At 33.5% G+C, this 26,730-nt stretch overlaps 2 protein-coding genes and 1 long non-coding RNA gene across 16 annotated transcripts; 1 reads left to right on the top strand and 2 right to left on the bottom strand.

Annotated features, from left to right (window-relative positions):
* The first annotated feature begins 39 nt into the window (after positions 1-39).
* Positions 40-10,405, top strand: LOC132912698 (uncharacterized). Its single transcript, XM_060970362.1, has 3 exons — positions 40-938; positions 1,031-1,417; positions 5,693-10,405. The coding sequence occupies exon 3, from the start codon at positions 5,695-5,697 to the stop codon at positions 9,631-9,633; it is 3,939 nt and encodes a 1,312-aa protein (XP_060826345.1). The 5' UTR covers positions 40-938; positions 1,031-1,417; positions 5,693-5,694; the 3' UTR covers positions 9,634-10,405.
* Positions 2,485-5,769, bottom strand: LOC132913743 (uncharacterized). Its single transcript, XR_009659433.1, has 2 exons — positions 5,674-5,769; positions 2,485-2,888 (listed from the first exon to the last, which is right to left on the bottom strand). It is a non-coding gene; the product is annotated as an uncharacterized LOC132913743 (long non-coding RNA).
* LOC132912530 (intersectin-1) lies at positions 10,403-26,335 on the bottom strand. Of its 14 annotated transcripts, XM_060970029.1 has the most exons (38): positions 26,025-26,335; positions 25,850-25,905; positions 25,476-25,629; positions 25,243-25,391; positions 24,937-25,164; positions 24,506-24,601; positions 23,713-23,799; positions 23,129-23,302; positions 22,965-22,988; positions 22,527-22,685; positions 22,082-22,439; positions 21,782-21,995; positions 21,538-21,689; positions 21,332-21,454; positions 21,113-21,251; positions 20,737-21,051; positions 20,280-20,651; positions 20,042-20,199; positions 19,765-19,966; positions 19,413-19,697; positions 19,167-19,277; positions 18,899-18,994; positions 18,783-18,791; positions 18,476-18,613; positions 18,254-18,380; positions 18,005-18,169; positions 13,816-13,943; positions 13,631-13,737; positions 13,486-13,558; positions 13,217-13,423; positions 13,058-13,141; positions 12,818-12,973; positions 12,602-12,748; positions 12,295-12,535; positions 12,046-12,120; positions 11,743-11,817; positions 11,158-11,331; positions 10,403-11,077 (listed from the first exon to the last, which is right to left on the bottom strand). In XM_060970029.1, exons 2-38 carry the CDS (start codon positions 25,869-25,871, stop codon positions 10,926-10,928), a joined length of 5,676 nt encoding a protein of 1,891 aa, XP_060826012.1. In that variant the 5' UTR covers positions 25,872-25,905; positions 26,025-26,335; the 3' UTR covers positions 10,403-10,925. The 14 variants fall into 14 exon arrangements, 13 of the variants coding, with proteins under 13 accessions (XP_060826012.1, XP_060826016.1, XP_060826007.1 ...); XM_060970033.1 differs by lacking the exon at positions 18,783-18,791 and having other exon boundaries at positions 18,476-18,611; positions 18,888-18,994; positions 20,048-20,199; XM_060970024.1 differs by lacking the exon at positions 18,783-18,791 and having other exon boundaries at positions 18,476-18,611; positions 18,888-18,994; positions 26,025-26,334.
* Positions 26,336-26,730: the final 395 nt, after the last annotated feature.

Genomic DNA, 26,730 nt, shown 5'->3' with positions numbered 1-26,730 from the left:
ACTATTTTAATGCTTCAAACTTTCCATGTTACAGTTTTTTCACTCTTCCAAAATATTTCCGTAACTCCTCCAAAAATACGAATTCCAATTTCAATAATCAACATGAATTACTAAAATTCAAAAGAAGAATGCAGATCAATAATTTTAGCAATCGAATGGCGAACGGTGTAAAAAATAAGAAAGATCCTAAGTTGAAAAAGGAAGGCGAAGAAAGATGTAGAAAGATAATTACATTCGAATAAAGGAAAGGCATTTTAGAGAAGAAGGAAGTAGAGGAAGGATTTAAATTGATGATTAAACGATTTTAATATGATCCTAGAAGATCTAGCTTGTATTAACGGAGGGTAAGGTCGAAGAAACTGGCACGTTGGCCGGCCCTGAGCAACTCCCAGTAATGTGGGTCGTCGTCTAACTGTTCCGCGTACCGTTCCGTCGACTCTGTGCCGTCCATTAGTCAGATTCAACTACTCCTTCTCTTTCTTACCTCCACCACCCGATAGCCGTACACACACGGTGGAGCATCTCACCTCTTCTCTTCCTTCCTCATTTTATCGACACCTACCACGTACTGAGGAATCTTTCTACAATCGATACACACTGAGAAAACCTTAGAAAGTTTGTCCCTGTTCCACCGAGCGTGTTACATTTTTTGATGAAAACAAGAATCGGATTTTTTGTTCCATATGTAGCATCAACATTGGTGCATCTTTGACCTTAATATATAATTATTAAGGTGTGATAACTACTATTAAAAATAAACTTATTTTTAAGAAAATGAATTATAATTTTATATAAAATAAATCATAATGCATCTTTAAAAAATTAATTTTAGTAGCGACTCAGGAATTGTTATTAGAATATTATTAGAATTTCATGAAGTTTATAAACGAATACCAAAACAACAACACAAGAATCATACATCAGAATTTAAAAAAAGGGTAATTTAATAAAATATCAAAGGTTTATGACAATATTTCTGAAAATCAAAATCACTTTAATTCAATATTTGGTGATACTTTCATTCCGACAGGAGAATCTTCCGGGATTATTTTTTTCCTTCTCTGGACTTTCGTCTTGCTCTTGTACAACATTTTGTCCACGTTCCTCCGAAGTTCCACCTCTTCGCCTTACCGCCACCACTTCAGCCGTCTTCCTGCTATCACCTGGTTGCCGAGGTACCTCAGTCGACGTGTGACCCTCTACCAGGGCTGCAAGTTTTCATGGTTTCGTCGCACGTTCTATTCACCTTCATCGTGTCCGCGTTTTACGATTGCTTTTCTTGTGACCAAAAAACCGAGAGTGACAGGTTCAACGGTAATTAGGATTGAAGTACATGGAGTTTTAAGTGCTTAAAAACACTGAGGGTCGTTTTGAGACCACTGGGGTGTATCCGCATTCATCTCATCATTGCATCCAGGTATTTTTTTCTATAATGTATTGCTTTCCTTTTAACTATAAAAATTCATTAACAGAAATTATGCTTAAAAAGAAAAAGAATACTTTTTGTGTTGAATATTTTTTTATTAATCAAGTAATGAAAAATTGTAATAATACAATTATTGTTAAACAATAATATTTAATCTTGCTTAATGAAACTACAAGTTTTTCTACAGATTATTCATTAAATTAAAAAAACAATTAAATTAAGTTATTAAATTAAGTAGATGAGAATGGAGTATTTTAATATTTCGTTACAAATTTCACGTATCCAGCGTACAATTAGAATATATATATATATTCTGTAATCATGATACCGTTATAATTAGGCCGAGTTTACGCTGTATTAAACGTTCCATGGAGGAGCATAAATGCACGTGATAAGAACCACGTTGAAACGCGTTAAAAATTGAGTTTGAAACCGGTTACTGTCATTGCGTTTGCAAACGATTCGTTTAAAAACTAAGGAAACCTCGACTACAGGATGATCTATTTATAATGTTATCTTCCGTACGTATAATTCAATTGATGATCAAGGTATAATTAAATAAAATTAAATTAAATGAAGATTAAATTAATAAAAGAAAAAAATGAAAGATTCATAAATAATAATAAGAGAAAAACAGTAAAGGTAATAAAGAAAATCCTGCATTGTTGAAGACTCCGTTATGGTCTTAACAGCCGTGTCAAACAAGATCATACGAGATGAAAAGTTGAGAACAAATTTTTTATCGAAGATTTTATCATCTTTTCAATCGAAAATTTATAATAACAATAATAATATTCACATACATAAAACAAAAGAAGATGATTACAAGAAATATATAAAAATTAAGGAGTCCATATAAATAGGTGAAATAATAGAAGTTCGTATAAAGCATCTAGAAAACAAGTTAAATTTAAGGAGAAATTCTTACATAAAAGAGTAATGATATAACTATGATAGAAGTTCTAATTGTTAAGATAAGAATAAATCGTGGGTTTTTATGTATTTATGAGAGATTTGAAGTTATAAAAGTGTATAGAATAATATAATATACAAAAATATATAAAATACCCAAAGTATAGTACTTACTATAACATTTAACACGTAAAACAGTTACTGACGTCTAAATTTCATCTTTACAATTATATATATATGAATTTGCATAAATATCAGCAGTCCGCTGATACAAATACGCGTACAATCGTGCAATATACCGTGAACAGAAAAAAGGTCAACAAAAAATTCTTTACTGAAATAATAGATCAGAGACCCTTGAACGAAGTCAATAATCACATTCATCGAGATCACAATGAACCATTGATAGAATAATAAAGGAGATCGATAAAGGAGAAAGAGGTCGAGGAGGAATGGCAACGATGAATATTATTACGGTTCGCTCCGGTGTCGTTGCTCGTGGAAAAGCTGATGATTCACGAACCTGATGTAGCCGAAACAACTCTCAGGACTGAAACCCCAAAAACAAGCCGGTTAAAGTGGGTCATCCCGATGAACAGTACACACGTTTCTGTTTCGTGTACCAGTCACCGAGTTAGGAGGCGGTCACGGTCACGAACACGCTAAAGACGAATATTATGACCACCGAGGGACCTTGGAAGATGATCTCACAGGCAACGATAGATCGTTTCAGGTTGCGTTGCGATCTATCAACTAGCTGGCGATCGATCAGGTTGCAACTGTTCGGTCGAGGTCGCGAACCTTGAACGATATTAAAGTTCAAGGTGGAGTTAGATTAAAGATGTCTATTAAGCTTGTGTTTAGTAGGTTTATTTCAACTTTTTAGTATAAACGAAAGAGCATGAACTGTAAGTAACGGAGTTTAAACTTAGACGAATGCGCGATGAATCTGTTGTCTCTTAAAGCGCCTGCTGCTTATATTCTGTCAGTCTAGGGGATGCGTTTTAGTCAACGATTCCTATCAAGTGGAAATCTGTTTCTGTCCAATCCTGTAACTGCCGAACTCTCATGGACGTCCATGGTATCGGTATACATGGTCGAGGGTACGTAGCGTAACGTCCAGTTGATGGCATCGTCCTTTGTCTATTGTCGAGTTTATCGGGTGTCGAGGTTTATGCCACGTCTTTTACTGTTGAGAAGACCCGTCGAGTGCTTAGGATGCCAATTAACTTCTCGACTCGGTCCGAGTCGTAAACCTTATAATATGTAGTGTGGAAAATTCCAATTTCCCAAAAAATAGCAGATGTGCCGTCTATACTGCACAACTGAGCACCACCCAAAACCCTGAACAGATTGTTAAACCTATTTAAGTTCCATGCTTTTATCCACCTACGCATTAATAAAGATGACGGTTCATTTGCTTCCGACTCTTTCTGCTCTAGTTTGTTAACAACACAAAGTAATTCTAATTATAGAAGAGTATTTAAGAGTATTTAATCTCTTTCACGCTGATGCTTCTTAAAGGGTTTGTAAGTTTTAATTATAGTCTATTCATTAGAAAATGAAATTTTATGATGGAGATTTATAATTTTTTATGATTGATCAATTTATGGTTCATGAGAAGATTTATAACAGGGATGGTACAAAAATAGAAGTACGTTTGGGTCAATTTGGTGAAAACAATATATGGAGTATCTAGGAAATGATAAAAAGTGAATTTTAATCACTTTCAGTATTTCCTTACAAATTTAAGTTTACTATAGAAGATTGTCACTGAAGTAGAGAAAAGAAGATATGTTATTTAATTCCAAAGAAGTGCCATAATTTTCGTCAGTAATCTGTAGTTTAATAAATCTACTAATAAAAAAATAATCAAGTAAAAAATACAAGAACAGATGATAAAGTAAAGATATTTAATCGTCGTATTATAATTATTATTTGATGCTACTATAAAATATTTAGTCACAAATATTCTCCAAAAAAGATGTGCCTGATGGGTCGGCGGATGTTCCTCGAGGCACCAGTTCCGTTTCGTCTGTGACAACGAAAGCTTGCTCGAAAGTGCGAGTAACAAAATGCTAATGCCAAATACAGCGATGGAGATTGTGGCACAACCTCGACAAAAGCTGCTGGAATGCTACGGGAAGAGCACGAGAAAGAGGAAAAGAGAGAGAGGACGAGAGAACCCGTTACGCGTAGGAACGCGATTCCGCTTGATGAAAGATGTAGCAACCTGTTCCTGTTTATCATTCTATTGTGCCGATGATTTCCTCCACGGTCAGAGGATCCGTTAATTACTGGCCAGAAGTTCAATCTATTGTCGACGATGAACGACTTTGATTTTCATTTTGCAAATAATTCCTGGCAGTGTCGTCCTAAATTTCCGGGTTAAACTCGTGGATCCTTTCTCGACAATTATTGTAAATTACAAATTATTATCAATCGCTCTGAAATGAATTGTTGAATTATTTAATTAAGAATACGTCATTTAGGTGCAAGAAGAAAAGTTGAATCTCTTTCTGGCAATTGTGAAAATGATTCGTATTTCGAGATTTTAAATGGATTAAAATTTACTACCTACCTGAAAAAGAAATAATTCTAAGTCGAAGTTCGTAGATGCAGGTATATGCAACTGAACGGTTAATTAATTAATTTGCATTTGTTCGCATTGTTCTTGTTTGGCGAAGGTAATGCAGACATCGGTGACGCGTTTACAGTAATTTCGGTGATGGTATGACGCGACAAATCCGGTGGGTGTATCATGAACTGTACGTGTATCCCGCATGCACGTTTCACTACCGTGTCCAGATATATTAAATGTAGGACACAAGGGACGGAACTGTTTTCCGGCCTTTTACTTTACCATCCGTCATACTGACAGTTCAGAAAACTAGCAAGCATCGTGGATAATTTGAAGTTTCATAAATATGTATAATAATGGAGTACTAGAAAAACAGAAACTGAGCATGTTTTTAAACGCTTCAACATTCGTTTCTCTAATTTGTATAAGAAAATGTAGAATTTCAATTTACGTAATTGGATCTTTAGAAATACTATGTATAGAATATAAAGTCTAATTTGATACTCTAACTTTCTACAAGTATAATAATATTTCCATTAATAATAGCCATAAGACTGCTATAAATAAGAATCGTAGAGCCATGATATATAAATACATGTATTATATTAATAAATACTACGCGTAAATACTAAATATAAATAAGAAAAGCAAGCCGTGACCAACTTTTACCTATTGCACGTATTCTATAATTAAAGTTAGTAAAAATGTATAAAAAAATATTTTCGTATAGAACTAAAATCCTTTATTTTATTACGAATGTGACACGTTTTCAGGTATGCGAAGAACGATGCGATTCGGTCCATGGATACTAATGGTCACATTGGCCTGCGTGACGGGCACCTTGTCGGAGTATTTGATGGGAGGCCATATGGACAACAGTCCGCCAAAGTCCTTACTGGAGGAGATGGAATCTTCTCCAAGTTTGGCAAGGACGGCGCAGCTGGGTGACCTTGACCTGGATCTCGATGCAGAGGAGAGCACCGCTGCGCTGTCGACGTCGGACGACGAAGAAGCGCCGCGTTATCATCTTCCGTATCCTTTCGCCTTCAACGGTGGCAGACCGTTTTCGCTCGAGAAGGATCCTATCACCGGTAAAATTGACTTCGAGAAGGCGCCGCCAGTCAAAGCCCTCAATTTCAGTACTCGTTATCAAGAAAACGTAAACGAAGATGAAAAGGTGAACAACAAGGACTTAGCGAGGGAGAACGAATCTTATTTAACGAAAAAGAAGATGGAAAACAACAAAGAGACCGATGATGTTAGTCCAAACGAGATTAATCCTTATTCACCTAATTTTCATGATTTTCTTAATCTTCCTGTTCATTATTCTTCCGACAAGTATGGCAAGGACAAATATCCATTGATATCAAGTTCCTATGCGAATACAAAAGTTCAGAGTGGATCAAATAGTTATAGTACTTATAATCACAAGCCTTATCATGGAGAAACTGTAATGTATTATCCTACTAGAAAACCGTATATGCCTAAGACAACTTCGACTACAACAATGAGAACGACTGTTAAACCAACCCCGTCGACTACATCTAGAGCTACCACCATTTCTACGACTTCCAGACCCACGACAACTTCGACGACGACGACGACGATGACGACGACTAGTACTACTACTTCTACTACGACAACTAGTCCTCTACCACCTACTACTGTTTCCACTTCGACGAAAGCACCTGTTGTAACAACCTGGAAGCCTCCTGTCTCCACTCCCAAACGATTTACTGATCATCTTGACGATTACGATGATATTCTTCCAATAGAGAAACTCCAATCCTCTGTGTACAGTAATGGTCATCAAGGACCAAATAATATAGTGCAGCACAATCGAGATCCTCAGACGATGCCTCCTATAAACCATGAAGAGTATATAGATAGTTACGAGGATTATGAAATTGGAGATGGAGAGGATGCGAAGGATTATGTCTCGATGAAAGAGACGACCAATGAAATTGTAAAAGCTAGTACAGTGCCTAGCACAACGTCGACTGTTCATAATATAACCACAACTGTTGGAACTCCAGAGACCACTCCCGTAACCACTACGACAACAAGTACGCCAGTTCCATCATCGTCCGCAATATATTCTTCGCCAGTGCCTCAAGAAAGTATCTTCCACAGTAACTCGCTACCGTTCCAAGCTCTTCCTTCGCGTCTGGTAACGTCTATGCCCTTGGACAACGAACACAGAATGCCACCAGCGTTTGAAAAAGATAATCGAAAACATGGTATTGCGGATAATATTATCATAAACCAGGGATATCGTCCAAACGCTGTTATTAATCAGAGACCAACTGGATTAGGTGGGGGAATTCTGGTAGAAAGCACTAGCAATATAGTGATACCACCTGATCAGGATACAGTATCCTTTGTCCTTGGAAACAGACAAAACGTCGAAGGTGGATATTATTCACTAGGCACTGCAATTGGAGAGAATCCTTATGGCGGCTCTACTGGAATCGATGCTTCTTTCCGACCTTTATATGGTGTCTCACCAGACAAAAGCAATTACGATCCACAATCAGATTACCGAGGAACAATTGGCCTGCCTTCGGTATCCGTACTGGAGAATAATCCTACTTATGCTGCTCAAACATGGAGACAACCTAATCCTACTGGAACTCAGAAGCTGGCAAATGAGATAGAACCTTCTAGAACACAGAATTCATTCGTAAAAGGCACAGTGCTTATGGAACAGCCAGAAGATAAGAAGGACGATAAGGACGTTAACTACGTGGTATTTCCTAAAGATGAACCTAAACAACCGGTTGAGGAACACATTGTTGTTATAAACGAAGCTGATGGCACTGTGCATGAAATAACACCTTCTTCCACAACGTTGAAACCTGTAAGGATAGATCCTCCAGTTTTAAACGAAGATCACCTGCCACAACTTTCGGAGAACTTAACTCCGCCGGCTGAACGACCAAAGTCGCCACCACAGTTCTATTATCATTATCATCACGGAGGTACGATAAGACCGGATCATCCAAGACCTCAAAGATTGCCTTTGCCACCTCGTGGGAAACAACCACCGTCTCCTCCCCTTCCACCACCTCCTCCTCCTTCAGAACCTATAGGAATAAGAAGACGTCCTTATCCTCCCGATTCTACTTTGCCAAACATTCTACCACAATTTCGTCCAAATGCTAAAACGTCTCATGGTCATCGTGGATCAGAGGCGATTGGAACGATTCCAGCTGGTCAAGGCTATCCCACCAGAGTGAGACAGCCTGTTCAGTCTCATCCTCCAACCAGAAGACCTCTACCACCTCCACCTCCATCTTATCTTCAGAGATTAAACCCTCCTCCTCCTCCAATTCATGCCGTTAGGCTTGCCGGCGCAGCTTCCGCGAAGGCTGAGAACATAGTGCCTCCTCGAGACGTGGAGTCCACGGTCAAGAGGTTTCGCCTTCCATCGATACCAGCCACCTCTAGAGGGGAAGACGATGTTAAACTGGCGCACCGTACGCCCAATCAGAAACTGCGGTTGGAAGAGGAAGAACGGGCAGAACGTTACTCAGAGGAGCCGCCTCAGGTGCCGCCAAGACCTCCCTTATTTCCTAAACGAAGAACTGCTGATCCGCCACATGTAGCTACTCTTCAGATGATTCAACAACATGGCGAATTCGCGGAGGATATTACAGAACCAAATTTGTCCTCTATGGATGAAAATACAAATGACGAGTCGGATAGAATAGTAACTGAGCAGAATGCAGATAGGAGAAAGTTTGACAGCCATGAACCAATAGCTGAGCCACCGGTTTACGTGGTCTATCCTGTGAATACTGCTGTGAATATTCATCCTGACGATTCTAGAGAAAAAGATGAGAGCGTAGTTGTCGGAACGAGAGGACCACATAGACCCCTTCCTCCAGAGACATTACTTCAGGATAATGAGGATCAAGAAATGGATGAAGAGCCAATACCTTCTGTTCATAACATCTTTAATGGACGGCCACTTGCCTCAGACTTTCCGTATCCTCTGGAACGTCCTGACCCTTCCATTCTTGTCAATGGAATGAGAGAAACGCCATTATTGGTGCCCAGCGATCAGCGACAAGAAGAAGATTCTATACCAGAAACTACAGAAGAGAAGGACGAAAAGGATTCCAGCGTGAACGTTATACCATACTTACAGGATTTCGTACCTTTCCCAGCAAGGAAGAATGAGGTTATCTCAGCTACTCTTCATCGTTTGCCAGCCTTGCCATCTTCTACGCCAATTGCTTATGTTTATACTCCAACAGCTCAAGCTTCTCATCGTTTAGACATAGATATGCGTGATGAGGATAAATCTAAAACTGAAAATAGCGATCAGAAGCCCATTCTGTTGCCTTCACAGCAACCCTCTAGTTCCTCCAGCTCTGCGCCGTCTCCACAGAACTTCATGGCGCCGTTTGTAGCAAGTATCAGTGCAGAAACACCTTCAAAGAACGGCTGGAGCGTTGTCGTGGTTGAACCTACCATTAGTAGAAAATCGGATGACGATTCTTCCGAGACCACTTCGAATGCAGAAGAGTCTCAAACAGAAAAAACTGAATTCGATGCTGAGAACTTCAAACCACAGCTCTTCGGTGGATTCAAACCAATTTACGAATTTCCTACGCAGAACGAAGACCGGTCAGAGCGTAAAGAATCCAGCGAGTTGGAAACAGAAGTGAGCACGCATTTTCAAGAGTCTGCCAATTCGACAGTTTGATGAAAGCATATGTTTATCATGTAGAAATATTAATTGAGCGAAAATAAGCTTGGTTTCGAGTATTTCGTTAATTACTATTACGCTCCTCTTGGCATTGCTGTCTTTCTCCAGAATGAAAGATTTGGACCAATCTTAGTTGAGTTATCGAAGTGATGCCGATTGGAACACTTGCTTTGAAAAGGGAACTAAAGATCTCGAAACTATGTGCACTGGTGACTGGGACAATTCATTGTCTTCATGGGAAGTTAAACTATACAAGTCTGAATATTCACATGATCTTTGATAATTTTGGATCATTGAATTCGATGAGAAGGGTTGGATGCAATGGGGTGCAAGCGATACAGTCCGAGTTAAATACTAACAGTTTAGTAACAATCTTAACTACTTCATGTAATGCAATATGTTATAAATCATCTTGTAGCAAAGAATAAAATTTTATTAAATGTATTTGCACCGCTTTGCATGTAATCCTCTTGATTACAATGACTACAAGGAATCATCTACAATATTTATTTTATTAAGAAATTACTATATTTATATTAATTTATCTATTTTATTTATAGATTATATAGTAATTTTATAAAGTTCTATTGTGTTAAATTGTAGAAACCACCATATTTTGTACATCTACTTCATACATTATCATAGTCAGTCTGAATCTATCTAACGAGTCAGTCTGAAGAATGTATACTACATTACTTATTTTCTACTTTCTCATTGATGATCGCAATTATATATTAAGCAATTAATATAATAAATTATTCCTAAATTATTTATTGCATACTCCGTTTATTTATATTAATGCCCTCCTAAATGCGTCATACTTTGTACAATGTGTTTAATATAAAAAACAAATGCTCCCTGGCTATATACTATCAATTTTACAATAACAATAATACTGTAGCGCTTTAAACGAATATAAATTATTAATTTCTAAGGAAGACTAAGAATTGACGTGATTGGATGAACTTTATACAACATGGAAAATAATATAAGTACTCGCTTTCTTATAAACTAATATCAGAATATCAATTTCATATGATGAAAAGGATGCATTGCAAAGAATGCATATATCATAAACTTTCTTAAAATATAATAAAATAAATATACAATAAAATATTAATTGTTTGTGCCCTTATTGATCACTTATGATTACCAAACTACAATTACCAATTACATTAAGGCAAGAATTTGTTTTCTTATAATTAATGATATGGAAAATCTAGTCAGCAGTAACAATTTTTAATTTATGTCATAGTCATTTACTTCTAAATATAAGTAATGTAATCCTTTTATCGATTACCAAAGAGTCGTAAATCCAACTTCAACACAACAATGCCTTTTTCGACTTCATGTAATTGAATACGTTTCTGTATTGGCCCACACGAATCTCTACTATCTCTCATTATGTCAGCAACTCTTATTTCTGCTCGGCCAAGGAATTCTGCGATAATATTTAAAATATTTTGTTACTCTGAAATTCTTTTAGTTATGTTTATATGAGAAGTATAGAATTAATTTCACCATCTGGACTATAATAGCCTTTATCAAAGACCGTGATACATAAAGTATCCTCGAGTAAATCCTTTACTTGAAACTGCATTGATGTATCCCATAAAGGGCAATCAGTTCCTGATATGACACCCGTTCTCTCTTCTTGTGAGCCCATACTCACTTTACAAAATGTATTGCACTTTCCTATAAAGTTCGATATTTTATTATAATTGTTATAACATTAAAAAATTTAATTTTGTATAGAATAGATTACAGTGCTCATACTATTAATAAAGCATAAATTGCAAGTGTAAATTGCAGTTGCATAGTTTTTGCAGTTAAGATGTAAGATAATAATATTATTAAGTTTAATGTTACTAGATAGCTAAATACTAACATCATCTACTATTGCAAAAAAAGTCTCCCATACATGCGTAATATAGTTAAGAAATGAAGAAGCAATAGAGATAGAAAAGAAAAATTTAAAAAAGTTTAGTTAAAACATAGGATGTATGATTTTCAATTCTTTCTAATTTTCATTTTATTTGTGTTTATCTATAAGTCTGTCCATACCAAGTCTCAAGGTAGAACTTCCATGCAAGCAGAAAATTTTACCTTTTTTCAACATAATTAAATCTTCAGCTTCCACAATTACTAATCGAAGTCTACCCTGGGGTGGTCTTCTGCGAACTACAATCATGCCAGATCTTTGTTAGTAAAATCGCATTGTATAGTTAGAGAGTGTAATTGCGATACGAATGACCCTCGATGGTTTTATTTCGTAGTGAAGATTATTACGCTTCCTTTCATCGTACGCTTTTATAGAAAAATAAAAAATAACAACCAAGCAACCATAAGCAAGCAGAAAGCACATGCACGAAAAAGCAAACAACTTAAGCACACACAAGTTTAGCTTACCAGGTATTGTCTTTAAATTGAAACCTTCAAGCACTGTAACAAGAATTCTGCCACACGCTCCAAATTGCGCCTGCTCTGTTTACTCACACATATTATGCGTTATTATACATTAAATTTATTATAAGTATTTCTTATACGTTGCATTATACTTATGAAAGTTACTATTACAATAACGATACAAAAATAAACACGGAGTATACTATAATTTAACAATAATATATACCTAGATATAACGAAAGTATGACTTACTTGATCTTTGTCTTTGCAAACGTGTTTTTTCGTTCTCCATAAATTTCTTTCTTGCTTCTGTAATTCTTCTAATCCATAGTGAACATTCACTTGGAGACGGTGCTAATAATATTATTGGCTTTTTTTGGTCTTTTAGTCTCAATATTTTCGTTGAATTTTCTGAACCTTCACAGGAACCTAAACTAATATTACCATTCATCTCTAAATCACCCAGAAAAGATAATTCATTTAAAAATATTGGCTGCAATAAATAAATATTTCCATTAGTACCGTTATGCTGCTATTACAGTAATTTACTGTAAAATACCTTTCTATACATCTTGAATTTTTGATGTTCGTTTCTCTCAAATGAAAACTGTTGTCCACTGGATAAAGACTTCCTGCTGAGTACTGGTTGAGCAAACAGTAAGAAGTCGTTTGTGAGAAATCCAACAAGTTCTTTTCCACTTTTTGCCTAAGAGACATTAGAGTATTATAAAGTTGTTATTACATAAAAAAAATGTCTCCTAGATTGTTAACCTACCTTATGAAGTATACCAAAATGAAGAAGTTTTCGTGGACCTAAAGAATTGGTTAAAGAATTAAAGATAAGTTGTTCTTCAAGACCATCACATGCCACATGTGTTTGCAACCATTCTAATCTATCACTATTTTCTTTCTCTCTAACTCCTTCGTTTACCTACAGTAAAATAAATCAAATTAACATTAAAATGATAATAACCCTTTTTATTTAACTGAACAGTTAATATTTTACAAATTTTACCTGAGTACAAAATTCTTCAGCTTTAGCCAATGCTTCTTGGAGATATTGCCTATCAGGATGCTCAACTGGTGTGTGCTCTAAAATCTAAAACAATTATGGTAAATTGATGTAAAGATGTTTATACTTTTCTGAAATCAAGAATGGAAAGATGATAGTTACTTTGCCAATAATAAGAGGATATTTTGTTATCCTTTGCATTGGTTTTATAAGGAAAGAGCTCAAAGGCATTCCTTTTGTACGTGGATCTTGCTGACAAATTTGAGCAACTTTGACAAATTCTGGCATAGTTTCAGTCAATCTCTGAAGATAGACAGCAGCGGATATTTGACAACTGCAGAATCTTATATATGCTGACATTCTAGGTATCTAAAATATACGAATATTAAACTATGATATAAAATTAATTACAAACAGTAAAAGAAATTTACATTTTCACATAGAATGTCTCCAATCATTCTTACAATCCCTCCTTCGCTATTATCTCGTCGTATCCGTAATGTTCTGAAAAATATTTATCAAATAATTGACCGGTATTGTAAATGTTTTTTGAATTATATTTATATAAAACGCTACCTTAAGAAATTATCGTTACACGCAATAATATCTCTCCAATTAACAAATATTTTATCTACTTCATCCACGGTTAAAACTAAACTTTCAATGAGAGGTTTCTCGAAAACCTGTAAAAGAATTTTTATTTTTAAATAAATTTAAATATAACATACAGCAAATTATTTTATATAAAAATTGTTATATACCTCGTGAACAAGTCTCATGTCCTCTATATATGCTTGTTCAGTTGTGATAAGTTCTTTTATGTATTCTTGTCGTTTTCTTTCCATGGAATCCAATCCAGCCACTAGTAAGTTAGTTGTCATCTCATTAGCTACACATAAAATGTATGCAGAGTTTTTCAGTCTCTTTTTATTTTTTTTCTTTTTTTTTTTTAATGTATTTTAACTAATTTTAGATGACATTAAATGTTTGAGAAATAAAACTTAAAAATCATAAGAAAATATTCTAAATATTTAAGTTAGTCATCGGGTTTCACTGAATAATGGAGAATTGTTGTACTCAACAATACTTTACAACAGACAGATACTTTATTTCAATCAGCAGTTTTGCGAATACGTCTGTATATTATTTATGGATATGTGTACATATGTATAAGAACGGCGTGTATATGCATATGAGAAATTTCAAATATATCCACATGAAGTGTGAACAAAAACCTGTAATAAATACAGAACGATTTAACTTGTTCACACTCATACAGTGTCCTTCACTCAAAAGTATACCACACACAATTTGAGATTCATAATGAGATTCGACGATACAACAAACAATATGGATATTTTGCAAATAGTAACAACCTTAAGGATATAGCACTACACAAGTATTTTTCTCATCTAAGAATAACCAGTTGCATAACTTGCTTTACACATTGTCAACATGTTTTAGATAAAGATTACAAGATTATGGGCGCATCTAGAATATTTAATATTAAGCACACAATGTTTAGTTCCATGATCAGGCATATTTATACACTTTTTTTTGCAAAGAGTTATATAGAACGTGTAAAAGGATTAATTAGTGTATAAATATGCTGATCTACTGTGCGCTTTTGCGGTGATTCGAAACTAGTTATTCCATCAAATTCCTGAATATTTCAATGGAATGAATATTAAATGTAATACAATATATTCAATGATTTCTTCTACTAATTATTTTGTATTACTTCGTAAAATTTGTATAAAATTTTAAACACTACAAAATTAGGAGTAATTAGGAATAAAAATAGTAAATTATTTCAAAATAATAAGGCAACATTTAAGTATCTCAGCACAGAGATTCGTAAACTTATAAGCAATAAATATAAATAAAGAATAAGTAAATAACAATACATTTGTGAAATAATATTTAGGTACCCTATCCTTAAATGATCTAAACTATTATACTCAGGGGTAATTTGATGGAAAAACTGGTTTACGACAATATAACATTACTTAACAAATCATTCTCACCATTGGAGATAATATATCTACCTAACTTTATGATTATTATTAATGATATTTTAATGATGATTTAGGCTCTATAATAAAAGGCTGTGAAGAAGGAGCACATCATCTTCCATTATGTTATTAGACAAAACTCAAAGCAGAAAACAAATAATAACTATACATATATAGAATAAATAAATAGGAACAACGGATTTGGTTAAAACTTATTGAATTCAAAAGAGAGCAATATTTTAATTCTCTTTGTAAACATTATGCACAGTATTACTACACCTCTTTCTGATTCTTATACTTACATATAAAATTTTGAATTTAAACAGAAGTTATAGACTGTGTAATTGTTCAAAAATTTCAAAGCTATGTAAATATCTCCTATACATTGTAACAAACTCTTCACCCGTGGCAAAGAAAAGATTAAATGAAATATTCAACACTATGATTTAACAACTCCTTCTCCCTTTACATTGAAGACAAGCAGAAAAATAATATTCTGTTGCCTATATTGTTGCTCTAGGCCTCGGCGCAATATAACTGTACAAACCATCTGTATTGCACACCAAATAACGTACTAATGCTAATAGAAGAGAAGGGAACAGAGACAGGCAGCAGTTAAACATTTTAAAAAACTTCACTCTTAGGGACATTAATTATAAAGTTCTAATACTACTAATAGCACTTGTACACGTAATTTTTATTGATCTAACACTTTAAGCCCTTTAATTATTTAATAATGTTTCTATATTTTTATTTACACATAAAGCTGTTCAAATGTTAAATATATAGAGTAGTATGAATGTTTTACAGATAAATACTTCGATGTTTATTGTCTTTACTTCTAGCAGAAAATGCTTCTGTACTACTACAGTTATATCTTCGAATATAACCGCCTTTTTGTGGATTTTAAAAAATTTTTTTTTGGGCCAAAAGTGCTAGTATAAACAGAAAGTACATCTAATGTCTTCTAAAAATCAAACTTCTCAAATAAATATATGTTGCATTCAATTTTTATTTGAGATATTAGATACGAATGGATTTTATTCCAAATGGTTAAAGAAATCATATTCGATTTTTAAGCTCTGTTCTAAATTAAAGTAGAGGGTTGAGGTAGGATTTGGTGCACATGTCAGGTGGTTGTAATAACACGATATTAACTAGTTACTCAATATTTAGCGCTCTCCTTTATAAGTATATATATACTGCGCAATGGTAATTGCATTTGTAAACCATACATAGAGATTCAATAGTTTAAAGGATAATGGTCATTAAAACATATGGTAACAATTTGAACGATAATGAAAATAAAGGACCGAGTAGGACCCTGAACCAGAAGAAAAAGACTCGCAATAATTCGGAGTAATATAAAAACGAAGAACCAGCCCTGAGTCTGTCTTTCCCTTCTTTTGCTTTCATTTCTACGCTCATTGTCTCCACCGATGAGACTTGTTGGTTGTAACATGTCACGTTCAGTGTAGACTGCTATCATTCTTATTGCACTCGAGACGCTTTTATTTTAGCCTGCAATGCTGCGGTGCTGCTCTGCTATCCTTTATGCTGCATGTTAAGCAGAGGCGAAAGATAACAATTAGTAAAAAGGATTGTTTCCAAGTATTAATGACAGATATTCAAATTCCTTGAAGTAGCTATTTCGCTTTATGATACTACTATTGATATTATAATTCCACTCAAATACTTTATGAAGCAATAGCTTAAAGTAATAAAGCAAATTAACAAAGATTATATAGATGAATAAAATAACAATAAAAATAAGTAAAATAAAAAATATGATTATAATGATTATTTATATTATAATGATAATGCTTATAATTTGATACAATATATGTTAAATAAAATGTTTTCCTTATCTAACTCTTTGATTACACTTAATGATATTTCTATAATAGGGATAAATTTAAAATTTTGTACTAAACATTAAACAATATTATATAATTTTTCTTTAATTGTATACATATATATAAAGTCCTATAAATATTTTATTGAAACGAAGCAGCTACCTCAAACGGACAGACGGACGGACAGGCAGGCATGCAGGCAGACAGGCAGGCTGTATAATAGAGAAAGTACGCTTCTTTGATAACTGATTCCGCAAAAAACTACTCGTTATAAATAGACCAGAAATAAAATAACGATTATTGTAAAGTACCGCTATCTTTGATATACCGCTTTCCAAGCCAAAGTGCGGAATTTGAACGCAGCCATATCAGAGGAGGAAGCACACATAACATCCGTAGTGTATAATAGTGAAAGAAACACTGTTTCCGTATAATTTTTTATCATAAATTAGAATGTAGTACTCATAGACTATAAACAATGAAAATCAATAAGTAATATTTATATATCTAACTTATCAAAGAACTTGTCAAAATATTCAATAACTATCTTATTTATGCCTGTAATCTATAGCTAATTTCAAATTAATTCTGTAAGTTATTAGATAAATATTATATATATAAATGACTATAATATGTAAATAATAACGTATTTAAAAGCAGATTTTTATGATATTTTTATAAATACAGAATTATACAATATGAAAATATACATTATGTATAAGTAGATGAAATAGTATTCAGGAAATTACTATTTTATGTGGTCCTACTAAACGACCGTCGCATTAATTTATAAATTGCGTTATTAAAATTTTGAAGACTGATACTGTCATAACATCGATTTATATCTTATAATGATAGATAAAATTTGAAACCTGACGGTCGTCCGTCTATCCGTATTATAAATTACAAATATGGTATTAACAATTATATTTGTTTCATATTATTTCAAATTGTATTGCACTAGTAAGTTACAAAACTGTTTCAAAACTGCTCCTTATTAAACACTTATAATGGACATAAATTATATTTCAAATTCTATAAAAGAAATGTAAAACTTTGAAATAAAAAGGAATACTTACACATAGGAGATACATAATTACTAGGGAAAACGCCAGACATTCCGTTTAATTCGCCTTTCCACCATGCTGCTTCATCCTTCGCAAGTACGGTTATAACGTCGCCTTTCTCGAAACTTAATTCATCCTCATTTTGAGCCTGATACGGGTACAATGCCATAACGCGTTCTATATTGGTAAAACATGTTACTGATATGTTCCTCATATTTAGTGCATATAAAATGATATTACACAAAGTTGAAAAGTACTCACCAACATTTGGATCTGTAGGAGAGTCTTGATATCCATGAGAAACAGGTGTACTTCGATTGCTACTACTGGTTAAAGGTTTAACATAAGAAGCTGGAAACCAACCAATTTGTCTTTTTTTACCACGTGCCTAAACAATATAGCAAAAACACGAAATATAATACAATTATAAAAAAGAAACCATTATTTTATCATATTTAATTTGAAAAGGCCAATAAATTATACCTGTAATTCTCCTTCCCACCAGCCACTATCTGTCTTCTTACGAATCATTATTAATTGTCCCTTTTGTAAATCTAACTGCTCAGAACTAGTGGCTTGATAAGGTGCAATAACTTGTACAATTTCAGGTTTCCTTCCTCTCTGTTAACAAAGCCTTTGTGTTATAAAAATATACTATATATTCTACTCATATATATATGCTATAAATATTACAAATGTATATTATTATTTATGAATCCATAATATATGAATATTAAGCACAAAATATAAGCCAGTACTTAGCAGGTACATTTTGTAACAAATAAAGTACCTTATGATACTGCGATAACAGGACATCAGCAATAAAAAAAAACAATTAAATTTTATTAAATAATCAATATTAAATATTCCTAAATTACATATATGTCATAAGCACATATTAATTACCTGCTGCGCAGCCATTGCGGAAAAATCTGGCAATTCTGCTCTATCTTCCGCGGCTTGTCTTTCATCTTCGAGTTGCTCAGCAGTTTTCTCTGCTTGCTAAACATGGGATATATGTGCGTCTATCTTTATACCTTACAGGCTAATTATTAATGCGTACAAAATTAAATCTATAAAGCTTTTAAATACACAATAGCTTTTTACAATACAGAGGAAATATATTCTCAACATAGTTAGGAAGTAGAAGCATTAAAATCAAAATATTACGAACCAATGTTGCCTGAGCAATTGAACTAGCTGTTTCATGATTACTTGTGGTTGTGTCCTCAGTTGTTTCAGTAATCGCGGTTGTTTCAGATACGTTAGTAGTTATAGAGGCACCCTGATTAATGTTATATATGTTAAAATTCTAAAATCTTGTTTTATTTCTTATGCATATCATCACATTGTATAGCAAAAGTTGAAATCTGTTACTGAAACTTCACTCAATAAAATAGAAGGAGGACCGCCATTTTACCTGATCTGGAGCATCGCATTTTTCTACATAATTGGCAGGAAAAATTCCACTCCTATCTCCTGTAGTGCCTGTCCACCAATCACCTTCCTTTTTAGTGACTAATATAACTTCTCCTTGGTTGAAAGTTAAGTCTCCAACCTCGGCGGAATCATATAGATATAAGGCTACGTAGTATTCATTGAGTCCTTCAACTACTGCAGTTTGATTAGCAGAAATTTCCTTGACATACGATTTAGGGAACCAACCCTTAGCTCCATTACCAGATGTACCATACCACCAATCCCCCTAAAGTGTTAAAAAATGTAATTAATGTCAATGTATATATATGCTGTGAATATATCTTTATACTAACCTGTTGTTCATCTACTTTGATAATATCTCCTTTCTCAAAGAGAAGATGTTGCTCTATCGTAGGACGATAGTGATACAAAGTGGTTACTTGTATATCACAAACTACTCCTAATCCAAGAGTAGGTATGATAGGTTCAACAGGAGGAGGCTCATCGCTGAGTGATCCGGCATCAGATACATTCTCAGGAACTTCAGCAATCCCTCTATATTAAATAAACATAATAATAAATTATATATCTTTTTAACAATTAACTATAATTTCAGTTTAATTAACTAACTCTAACGTTCTCTTCTCCACACTGTCTTGTTGTACAAAAGCATTATCATTTGTGCTGCCAACATCTATTGGTTCTACATAAGATTCCGGGAACCAACCAGTATGACCACGAATTTCGCCAGCCATCCATCCTGGTTCTGCGTTTTGAACAGGTGGTACCTGTTAGAAGAATAATTTAATTTTTATACTCTATGTTCTTCATATTGTTCTAATATATGAATATAGTTTTATAATAATACCAAGATAATATCACCAGGTTGAAACGATATTTCGTCTTGATTTCTAGCTACAAATTCGTATAAGGCTCTATATTTCATAACCCCTGGAGTAGTTTCTTCCACTGCGTTAGTTGTGGTGGTATCATTAACAGGCCATGCAGAATCGTTAACTGCCGCTGAAGTATCATTCCAACCACTATCACCCCATGCAGATGTTGTATAATCGGTACCAGCTCCAGTACCACCACTTGCTCTGAGTTCTAAAACTTTTAATTTTTTATCTTCGAAAGTTAAGTAAAGATTCTTACAGTCAGCCACTAAAGTTTCCAGTTGCGTTTTAATATCTTGAAGCTGGCCATTATTATTTTCTATGTCAGCCATTTTAGCATCAATCTATCAATATTAATTTCATATTACAAAATTACAGCACTTTTAACATATTATATATTACACTGTATTTTGATATACTTAAGTATACCTGCTGTTGTAAATCAGCAATTTTATCCTTCATTTGTTTCAGGGTAATTTGCTTATTATCGAATGCCATTTTGATTGCTTCTTGGCCCGCCGACTCCATAGCTGTATTTAGCTTATTCTTTGCTTCGATTCGAGCTTTCTCTTGACTCAAGGCTAGTAATCTTTGGTTTTGTTCTCGAAGTTTATTCTTTAAGGCAGCCATCTCTTGTAACTGTGCATCACGTGTCGACCGCATTCCATCAATCGTCGTTTTTACTCCAGATACACCAACTCGAGTGTCACAGATTTTTTGAGATAGTTCTTTCACTTTATCGTTCTACGTTGTAAAATTTTATATAGATACTAGTTAGTTTATTAATAATGTCTTCAATACTTACAAGTGTTCCTAATTCGATAGTTAATGTTTGATTTTTTGCTTTCAATTTTAGTAAGACATCTTGTTCTTTTTGTCTCTGAGTTTGAAGCTCTTGTGATTTCTGTTTTTCCCATTCTAATTGTCGTTGTCTTTCCATCTCTCTGTTAAAAGAATAAATTTGCATTACTGAAAATTTTTAAGATCTTTATAGATGCAAATATTCATATAAAATTTCACTTACTTTCTTGCTGCTTCTCTTTGTTCTTGAGCTCGTTTTCGTTGTTCTTCCTTTTCCTGTTCAATCTCTTTCTGCCTTTGCATTTGTTTCTCAATCTCTGCTTGTCTTCGTCTTTCTTGTTCTAATCTGTATAATATTTGTTCTCAGTCAATATAAAACATTTTAATACAAACGTTGTCCTATCCAATCTTCAGGAAACATTTGTTTACCTAATTTTCTCTTGTTTCTCAGCCTCTTCCCTTTCTTTTCGTTCACGTTCTTCTTGTTCTTTACGTTGAATTTCTAATAAAGCCTTGCGTCTACGTTCTAGCTCCGCTTGTCCTTTCTCAAAGTTTTCTTTACGTTTGTCTTCAAAAGAGGTCTGTAAGAAAAACAATTATAATATATAATACATATTATTATACATAATTATGAAATTATTTAAGCATAGATATACAAAATAAGTGAACTTACTTGCGGCATACCAGCCGATGGATCTACGTTTTCCGTTCCAGTTTGTGAAAGTGTTAAGCTACTTTGTCGTTGACGTCTGAATGCAGGTGGTATAAGTTCAATTGGTAATGTGGTGGGTATCTTTTCACCAAGCTTAGCTATATCACATAAATGCATTGCTAATACAAATTCGTCGCAACTCAAACGACCATCCGAATCCATGTCCGCTAACGCCCTAGTAACACATTTATATTCTATAGAAATGTTAAGAATTATTCTTTCGATAGTTATTGTTTAATATTTGCTGTTATATTATTATACCATATCTGTGCCAACACTTGTTGAGGTAATTGTGACTGCACCATAATATTTCTGGCCTGAGGGCCAGATAGAAATCCAGATCGCGCCCTGTCCCAGGTATTAAATAATTGAGTATATTTCAATTTTGTTTGATGAGGTACAGCCCATTCCACAGATTGTGGAGAACCTACTGAATGCTGACTATGTTGTGAATCAACCGAACCCACCCTATCTATACTTGGTGGACGTGCAGTTGTACTTAATGGTGTACTTGTGGATACTGGTGTTTGAGCAATTACACCATTCACTAACGTACTTGCTGTGGTTGCTGATACTAGAGGTAAACCTACAACTGGAGGAGTCGATACTACACCAGTTCCTGAAAGAAAATGTAGCAAATAATGAAGCATATCATGTAATAATAAAACAAGATACTTTATGATTACAAAAATTAAATTATATATACCAGTGGACATTGGTGCAATAGATGGTACCATAGTAGAACCACCTGCAATCATACTAGTACAAGATAATGGTTGCATAGGCATTGCTTGTGCCATACCAAAAGCAGCCATTGGTGTTGGAGTTGTATTTAAAGGTGCAATTGGTGCTGCTGCAGACATCCCTGTTTGAAAAAAACATGTTTATTAAATATATGTTATCTGCTCCTGAGTGATATTAAAAATAATATTCGATGAATGATTTAGTTAATAATGTTAAATTACTAATTATCATAGTTTATTATCTACAGTAGTGCAGTATTTCTTATATTAGAATCTTAGCTTAAGGTATAGGAAAATCAAAATTTAAAAATACCATAAAAGATATTTAAGTTACATTATTTATTAGTTAAATTAAGTAAAAATAACAACTATGTCTTTCTACAGAATTTAATAAAGTATACCTGAAAACTCAAGATCAAGTAAATCTGTAAAAAAAGGAATAAAACATCATTCACAAATCAATAAATTTTCTAATTCAAATATATCACTGGAAACTAAAAATCTAAATAAATATTAAAGAAATAATGAAGAAACAGAGTGTGGAAGAAAGAACATATGGTTTTACCCATGGTAGATGTAGTCATTGGTTGTACAGATTGAACAACAGGAGGAACAATAGCTGTGGCAGAAACAGGTGGAATTTTGACTGGTGAAATCCCAGTAGCGACAGGGCTATTAGGAAATGAAGGCGGTGCTGGCTTTGGTGGTGGACCACTAGTAGCAGGTGAAAAATTTGCCCCTAAAATACATGATTACATTTTTAAAAATAATCTCATTAAAGAATTATTATAAATAAAATGTATAAAATAAAAACATGATATAACAGCAAAGCAAAGCAATAGCAAAGTAATTGAAAAATAAAATAATATAAATTACAGCTGCAGCAACTGGAAAGATTAGTAATAAAGGCAAAATTAATTCATAATTATGGGTATTTTATATTAAAATGTATGTATTTGATGCTATTGGATGATCTTTTATTAAAGTAAGGTGTTTATTGCAATAATATATAATGCAAAAAGGAATCATTTCTTTATATTAAAATTTAATTCTAAAGATATAGGAAACTATCTAGATTTACATGCAATTTTATCTTTTAAATAAATGGATAAACTACTTCTCAAATCTCCTTTGTACTTTGAAACATACCAATATTTGAGGGTGGTGTAGGTCTTTGAGGACCACCACTGGGAGTGGTGGTAGTGGTAGTGGTAGTACTTGTAGAAGGCACGATTCCTTTTTTTTTTTTGCAGCACAAATATTATATTATTGTATACAGAGTTGCATAAGTGGGCAGTTATACATATATATAAAAGATGTATATAGAGAGGAAAAAGTAATAGAGTAGAATATGTATATGCATAGTCAGTGAACAAAGCCATTGCAACATTGATTATACATATAGTATCACATATAATATACATACTGTATTGTGTGTTTTTATAATGAAATAAAAACATAGACATAGACACGAAGAATAAAAGTATATCTTTTGAAGATAAGTGTTTGTGTTGTCTTTTAGTGATATGTAATTGTGTAAAATACAGTGTAATACCATTTTGATAATGATATTGTACACATTATTATATATGTTAATATTAAATAATATGCATTATTTACATTACAAAGTTAATTATATTTTATATTCTTAAAATGATACCAATGACATATAATATTTTTACAAGTTAGATCTAATAAAATATAAATAATTATTTAGAATATAGCAAGTTCTTTCATGCAAAAATGAATCTTTGCATTCAAAATATTAATGCATATACAACAGCACATCATAACATTATATTATTGATAATATCAAGAAAAAGGAAAAAATATGCCTTAAAGAAAAGTCATAATATTTTTACAAACTTGAAAGAAAGGTACGAAATATAAGAAAATTCAGATATAATCATTCATATGTAAACATCCACTTCTTATAACATACCCACAGAGGGTGGTGCAGGTCGAGCAGGTGGCTTTGACGCTGTGTGAGTTGTGGCATGTGTAGTGGCAGCCACATTCTGTCTACTTTGTCGTGATGCTGTGTAGTATGATGCATAAGTATAATAATGCTACATAATGCTGTTTGTTAGATAAAATGTTTTTTTTCTTATTTTTTTGAATCTATAATATCTATAGTAAACAATGGTAATAATTGAAATAGACTCTAATTCTTGATAATGAAATATTTTGCTGTTATGATATACATCAATCATAAATTCAACTGAAAGATGAATTGTATTTGTTGTGAAATAGAATCCTTAGCAGTAGTGTAAGAGTTTTGATGAATACTATGAAAATTTATATTTCTTTCACCATATGTACTCATTTATATATGCTTTAGATACTTAAACATAAAATTCTTAGAGTGATTACCTGGTAAGGTCATTGGTGAAACAGGCCTAATAGAATGTCCTGGTAATGGTCCATTTACAGGTGGTGGTCCTATAAGCGGACGTGGAACAGATCCAGTCATAGGCATCCCACTAATTAAAGGCTGTACTGGAACTTGTGGTGGAGCAGATAAATTTACTAATGAAGCAACATTATTCTGTGGTAGAATATTAGCAGCTCCATTTGTTAGGTTTGTAACATTACTATCACCTAAATATTATCAAACATTAGAGTTCAGGACTCATGATTGAAGTAATCTTGATTATTTACTGCCTTTATCATACTTACTGGCAGAAAGTGACTTCAAACTCTGTATTAAAGCTGAAGGCAAGGCTTTAGGAATTTCAAAACCACGTAACTTTAAATTAATTAATTTACATGCAATACTAAATTCATTTATGTCCATTTTCCCATCTGCATCTGTATCTGATAAAGCCCTATATAATCATGTTTTTATGATATGTATGATAATTTCTGAAAATATTAAATACCAGAGTGATATAATAATAAAATGTTAATACCATATTTGTCCAAGGATGACAGGTGGAAGCTGTGATTTAAGTAAAAATTCTTTTGCTTGTTCTCCAGTAACAACTCCATTGATTGGTTTTAAAGAATCAAACTGCTCTCTATATCTTGCACGTTCTCTGGGTTGGATTACCCAAGGATCCATACCTGAAAGAATTGCCATCTCCTTTTTTATCTTATAATATTCAAATAAACGACTTCTTTTGAATGAAAGTAAAAGTATTTGTGAAATGGTCTAATATTCAATCAATAACATCTACAAAATCAGAAATTTCTGTTCTCTCCTTAATTTAGTTACTGTCAACATGACAACTAAATAGGAACATGCCTGTCACTAAGCTTGGAAACAAAGAAACAATTCACTTACCCGGAGTTTGAGGGGTGGCCATCTCTATTCACCCGTAGGTGACCACCGAATTAAATCTGTAATTAAAGAAATACATAACTTTTATAAAAATTATTGGAGAAATCAATGAGAGAAATTTGTGATTTCAAGGTTAGGTCATGGTGACCGAACTTAGCGAAAGTGACTCGATATGTACCTCACGAAAGAAGAATTGTCGAAACGCTATAAATTTAGCGTAGATTCAATCACGAACAAACCCAATTAACCGAATACTATGAGTTCATGAACTTAAAGATTGATCGAAACCCTAATGCACACGTATAAGAGCAAGATTTTTCTCACGCCAGTTATACAAACATATAACAATGAGCTATTTTCTTTGGTTATGAGACCTCTTTTACAATTTTACTAAAAGAAATTCATGATTGCATGTCGCGACGTTAGCGATCCTTTAGTAAGAAACAGAATCAGACAGATTTCTTCACTATACCGACAGTACGCGGGTCGGCCCACACTACTGACGTACATACGTCACTTTCACGACCTCGGTTATTTCCGTAAATCTTCGGGAGGAATCGATAGCTCGCCCGAAACCGCCTCGTTCATTTTCGGCAGAAATCGCTATTTCCGCAACCCTTAGTTCGAACGTTCAAATTTCCTGCACTTCATTCAATAGAAGAAATTCTTTAACATATATATCATATTTATTCGTGATACAATATTTGATTAATCCTATAATTTATTATATAAATATTAGTGTCGATATAATGAAGTATCGTATTTCCTCGAAATTTGCTCCATTAATCTGGTCGACCTTGTTAAACACATATGCCAGGAAGAAGACTTCATAATTGAAATTAAACAATAGATTCAGCTAATAGAATAATAAGGTAGTAATCTAA

The sequence above is a fragment of the Bombus pascuorum genome, chromosome 1 (assembly GCF_905332965.1).
Source record: "Bombus pascuorum chromosome 1, iyBomPasc1.1, whole genome shotgun sequence".
NCBI lineage: Eukaryota > Metazoa > Arthropoda > Insecta > Hymenoptera > Apidae > Bombus > Bombus pascuorum.
Note: the sequence above shows the minus strand (reverse complement) of the source record. Positions and strands in the feature narration are given on the sequence as shown.

Bases quoted from the DNA above. Each gene is read 5' to 3' on its own strand.
- LOC132912698 (XM_060970362.1), top strand. From the start codon at position 5,695: ATGCGAAGAACGATGCGATTCGGTCCATGGATACTAATGGTCACATTG.
- LOC132912530 (XM_060970029.1), bottom strand. From the start codon at position 25,871: ATGGCCACCCCTCAAACTCCGG. The intron at 13,559-13,630 runs GTAGCGTTTTAT...AATATTTTTCAG, and splicing joins TGTAACGATAATTTCTTAAG to AACATTACGGATACGACGAG. The intron at 12,749-12,817 runs GTAGGTTAACAA...AATGTCTCTTAG, and splicing joins ATTTTGGTATACTTCATAAG to GCAAAAAGTGGAAAAGAACT.